Here is a 5,307-nt window from a genome sequence, read left to right as displayed (position 1 = left end):
GATATGCAACTGTCAACTCCAATTAGTTATTGAAATGACCTACTGTACTTCTGTTCTATAGGTATTAGAAAAGCTGTTCCACCCATGAATTAGGCCTTGGTGAGAAGCTGAATTTAAGCCTACTATTGTATGAGAATGTCCACTCTGCTTTACCACACTAAAGGCATACAGGCAGGCAGAACACCCTCCTAAGGCTCATTAGGGCATACATTAGAGGAAACCTCACTGAGTTTTCCATGAACACATAGAGCTCTCTTAAATGGTAGTCCTGGTGGATGCTTGCATGGTAGGCATGTTCCCACAGCTCCCTGCTGATCCCATGTGAACAGAGTCTCAGCTCCCCGCTGACTGGAGAATGTACTGCTTACCCCATCCTCACCCGCCTCTGACAGCCTTCATAATAATAATCTGCCTGGAAGACAAGTGACATTGCAGAAATTCTGACAACTCATTAGACTGGGATATAGTCGATTCCTGCCAAATGTCACCATTGTGATTTTAATGTGACTTAAAATAATATAGGACAACAGGGTTTGATGCCGCAGAGGGATAAATGGCAGAACAGTACAGAGAAACAGTGCTGCTTGATAAAACTATCCTTTTCCCTTAGAGAAGAGATATTGAACACAGTGACTCAGTGAAGAATATTGAGATTATATATAATCTCATACAACCCCCTACTGACCTCAACATACATAGAGATAGAGAGAGAGACATTCTAAGAAATGCACAGGAAATAAAACTGAGGCCAGTAGGGGGTTGTATGAGATTATAATAAAACCATAGTTATTCAATAGGCTGTAAGGACAGTGTTTGCTTTTACTTACACACACACACTTTTTAAGGTTCTGGGTCTACTTTTATTGTGTGTTTTCTCTCTCTCTCGATCTCTCCTTTCCTTCTTTTTGTTGTTTGATCAAGAAAACAAGGTCAGAATGTTAGTTTACAAAAGAAATAAAAAACAGCTGATATCCCAGGGAGGAGATGGCATTAGCCTACTCTTAGAGGCCGTGTTTTGTCTTTTAAAATAAAAATTGTTTGGGGCTAGATTGTGATTTTAGGCCAGCCCAGAGCAATAGGTGAAGTGGCTTTTAAGTCACACCCCCTCAGGAGTGGTGCTGGGAGAAAGAGGAGGTGAGTCTGAGTCCCAATTCCCCCCTGCTTCCCTCCTTGCTCCGGGGCTTGGGGTAGACGTTTCCACCTGGTCTATAGCAGTGGAAAATTATGGCACTATTAGGCTGGTTCAGCTGCACTAGCAAGCAAATAGAAAAGGTGGCATCAAGGCTTCAGTCATTTGCCCTCCTCATGCACTCTCCACCCACCTGCTCTGTGTGATTAACAAAGAACACAGCGTGTGCTCACTCTATGCACGCAGACAGAAGGTTCAGGCAGCTCACACAAATGTATACAGGCATACGCTTGACTTCTATATGTGGGGAGGGAGAGCAAGGGGCTTAATACTATTAATAATAGGTCTAACTTCTGGTTTTACCAGTTATTAGTGGTACTTCAATTACAGTGCACTTGAAATCACAAATACAATTTACGTTCATTTAATCACCCTTAATTTTTGTTTTAACTTAATTATTTGCCATGTTTACCGGCTACCACTTAAAAATCAACATGAACATAAAAACAAGTTCTTGTATAACCAGAACTGAGCACTTTCATGTAGCTCTGAATCATGTCTCCCTAGTTTTAAACATACAATGCACATATCAAACAAATCCATCGCTGAAGCCTGCCCCTTTGCCCATCTGCCTAAGCACATTCCACTCACATTTAACCTTCCCTGGTCACTGTCACTCACTGGGCTTGACACAGTCAATGCTGTAACTACACAGGCGCGTGGGAAGCAGCTCAGAGCTTATGTTCACTTGCTACAGTGTTACCGGTGCTGATTAGAATGTGGCCCCTGTGTCTCGATGTCTGTGTTTCTGGGGCAAGTCTCTTATTTTATAGGCTAGTAAAACTGAAACGGCCCCAAGCTGGAGCCCTGCTGTCCTGCCCTCCCCTTACGCAGCCCACGTGGGGAAACTGACTTGGATGCACAGAACTCCCAGCATCACCACATGCTCCCCCAGACGTTTCTCCGCGGGGAGGAAGCAGGGCCAAATAAAGGGAGAAACCTGGGTGCGCCCCCCCCCCCCCCCATGTCACCTGTGTGACGTATCCAGTTTGGAAGGCAACCTTCCCCACCCCCATGTTCCTTCTAACCTCCGCCCATGGGTAAGGAGTGTTCTTACTCCCATGTGCAGGCATGTAGTCCAAGTCATGGGCCTGGTCTACACTTAACATTTAGGTCAACATAGCTGCGTCAGTCAGTGGTGTGAAAAATTTTGCCAATGACTACAGCCCCTGAAATTCTTTGTATTGTTTATAGGGGGTTTTTTTGTGGTGGTGGTGGGGATTTCTTGGCATTTCATTGTCTCAACTCTCCTCCCTCCCAGGGGTCAGGTCCTTTGCCCAACAGGTGCGGGAGGCCTGGGGGGCAGGAAGGTCCTGGGAGAATGCAGTGCAAGTCTGTCTTTGCACTTCACCCCATAGCAGCAGCTCCAGTCTAAGGCCTGGTCTACACTAGGCGTTTATGTCGAAGTTAGCGCCGTTAAATCGAATTAACCCTGCACCCGTCCACACTGCGATGCTATTTAGTTCGACATAGAGGTCTCTTTAATTCGACTTCTGTACTCCTCCCCGACGAGGGGAGTAGCGCTAAATTCGACATGGCCATGTCGAATTAGGCTAGGTGTGGATGGAAATCGACGCTAATAGCTCCGGGAGCTATCCCACAGTGCACCACTCTGTTGACGCTCTGGACAGCAGTGCGAGCTCGGATGCTCTGACCAGCCACACAGGAAAAGCCCCGGGAAAATTTGAATTTGAATTCCTTTTCCTGTCTGGCCAGTTTGAATCTCATTTCCTGTCTGGACATCGTGGCGAGCACAGCAGCACTGGCAACGATGCAGAGCTCTCCAGCAGTGATGGCCATGCAGTCTGTGAATAGAAAGAGAGCCCCAGCATGGACTGATCGTGAAGTCTTGGATCTCATCGCTGTGTGGGGCGATGAGTCCGTGCTTTCCGAGCTGCGATCCAAAAGAAGGAATGCAAAGATCTACGAGAAGATCTCTAAAGACATGGCAGAGAGAGGATACAGCCGGGATGCAACGCAGTGCCGCGTGAAAATCAAGGAGCTGAGACAAGGCTACCAGAAGACCAAAGAGGCAAACGGACGCTCCGGATCCCATCCCCAGACATCCCGTTTCTACGAGGCACTGCATTCCATCCTCGGTGCTGCCGCCACCACTACCCCACCAGTGACCGTGGACTCTGAGGATGGGATACTGTCCACGGCCGGTTCCTCAGACATGTTAGGGGACGGGGAAGATGAGGAAGGAGATGAGGAGGGCGAGGCAGTTGGCAGCTCTCACAACGCTGATTTCCCCGACAGCCAGGATCTCTTCATCACCCTTACAGAGATCCCCTACGAAGCGTCCCCAGCCATTACCCCGGACACAGAATCTGGTGAAGGATCAGCCAGTAAGTGTTGTAAACATCTAAACATTTATTTTTAACAAAACAGGAATATTAACAATTAAAAGAATGGGTTGTTCATGATTAGTGTGCCCTAGGCGCTTAACGGTTTAGTAAGGGGCAGTGCAAGTTTTGAAAAGAAATCTAGCAATGTCCGGTTTTCAGTGATTGTCCTGCACAAGCCGCTCTACTGTGTATTCCCTGCTACTGCAGCTACAGTAAAATGCGGTCTATATGTGCGGGGATAGAGCAGTAATCCTCCTGGGACATCTCGATGAAGCTCTCCTGGAGGTAACTTGAAAGCCGTTGCATGAGGTTCTTGGGGAGAGCGGCCTTATTGGGTCCTCCGAAGTACGACACGTTGCCGCGCCACGAGATTATCAGGTACTCGGGGATCATTGCTCTGCACAGCAGGGCGGCATACGGCCCTGGTCTTTGGAGGCTTTCCCGGAGCATTCTCTCTTTGTCGCTCTCGGAGATCCTCATCAGGGTGATGTCGGCCATGGTGACCTGCTTTTAATTAGGTAGGGGAATGTTAGTGTTGGGACTGCTTTCCCGTTCCTTTACAGAACTGTCACCGCTGGTTTGCAGCCACGCGGTGGAGGCGGGAGAGGGGCAGCCGAAAGGGATCGTTCCCGGGGACAGCCGCGAGGGGGTGGGACAGGGGCAGAGTTCCCGCTTGCCGGATTGCTGGCAGCAGGGACTGACATTGATTTAAATGTGAAATGAGGCCAGTGGTAATATAAAAGTTTTAAACTGCCACAAGTGTACGGCTTACCATGTCTGCCTGCAACAGAAATTCCGTTGTGCTGCCTCGCTTCTCAAATGTGCTGTTCAAGACCCCAGGCACAGAATGCGAAGGCCGAGAATTCGACCTTGTGCTGAGTGCGCATGTGAAAGGTGCTGTGCATGGTCTTGTTCACAGAGAAAGACTATGTTCTTTGTTCACAACTACATTTATCTTTCAGAGGAATTCACTCCCTTTTTCCCATTTCCACAGCCCCGTCTGCGACTGTCTCACAACCTAGCCTGGAATCACACTCCCAGAGGCTAGCGCGGATTAGGCGTAGGAAGAAGAGGACACGGGAGGACATGTTCTCTGAGCTTATGGCCTCTTCCCAAGCCCAGGCAGCACAGCAGACCCAGTGGCGGGAGAACTTGACCCGAATGCACCAAGCCAACATGGATCGGGAGGAGAGGTGGCGGCAGGAAGACCAGCAGGCGACTCTAACGCTGCTTGGACTACTGAGGGAGCAAACGGACACACTCCGGCGCCTTGTGGATGTTCTGCAGGAACGGAGGCAGGAGGACAGAGCCCCGCTGCAGTCCATCTCTAACCGCCCTCCCCCGCCACCAAGTCCCATACCCACCTCACCCAAAGTGCAAAGAAGGAGAGGCGGCAGAGTCCCTGCTAACTCTCACTCCACCCCTGCAGAGAGCTCTAGTAGCAGAAGGCTCTCATTTCCCAAAATTTGAAAAGTTCTTTCCTTCCCGCCTGACACAAGCCCACGTCCAAGTTTCACCTCCCAATGCCATGTGTAGTTGATAATAAAAAATTCGTTTCTGTTAACTACTGTTTCAATCATGTTCTTTTGGAGGAGGAGGGGAAAGGGGGTTGGAAATTGGACAGGACAGTCTCCTTTGGCAGGGTACATAGTTGGGGGCAGGCACAGCAGCAGGGCACATACACAGTGCAGTGATGCAGTGACTAGTTGCCCCGGTTAGTCTGGGAGGTTGTTTTGATGTAATGTTGGGGGGGGTGGGTTGCTCTGTGAC

General features: G+C 49.1%; 1 protein-coding gene across 1 annotated transcript; it reads left to right on the top strand.

The window, feature by feature from the left end:
• Window positions 1-2,558: 2,558 nt before the first annotated feature.
• On the top strand, window positions 2,559-5,101 carry LOC135974144 (uncharacterized). Its single transcript, XM_065560872.1, has 2 exons — window positions 2,559-3,537; window positions 4,532-5,101. The coding sequence occupies exons 1-2, from the start codon at window positions 2,961-2,963 to the stop codon at window positions 5,005-5,007; spliced, it is 1,053 nt and encodes a 350-aa protein (XP_065416944.1). The 5' UTR covers window positions 2,559-2,960; the 3' UTR covers window positions 5,008-5,101.
• Window positions 5,102-5,307: the final 206 nt, after the last annotated feature.

This window comes from Chrysemys picta, chromosome 1, assembly GCF_011386835.1.
Source record: "Chrysemys picta bellii isolate R12L10 chromosome 1, ASM1138683v2, whole genome shotgun sequence".
In the NCBI taxonomy this organism is placed as follows: domain Eukaryota; kingdom Metazoa; phylum Chordata; order Testudines; family Emydidae; genus Chrysemys; species Chrysemys picta.
Note: the sequence above shows the minus strand (reverse complement) of the source record. Positions and strands in the feature narration are given on the sequence as shown.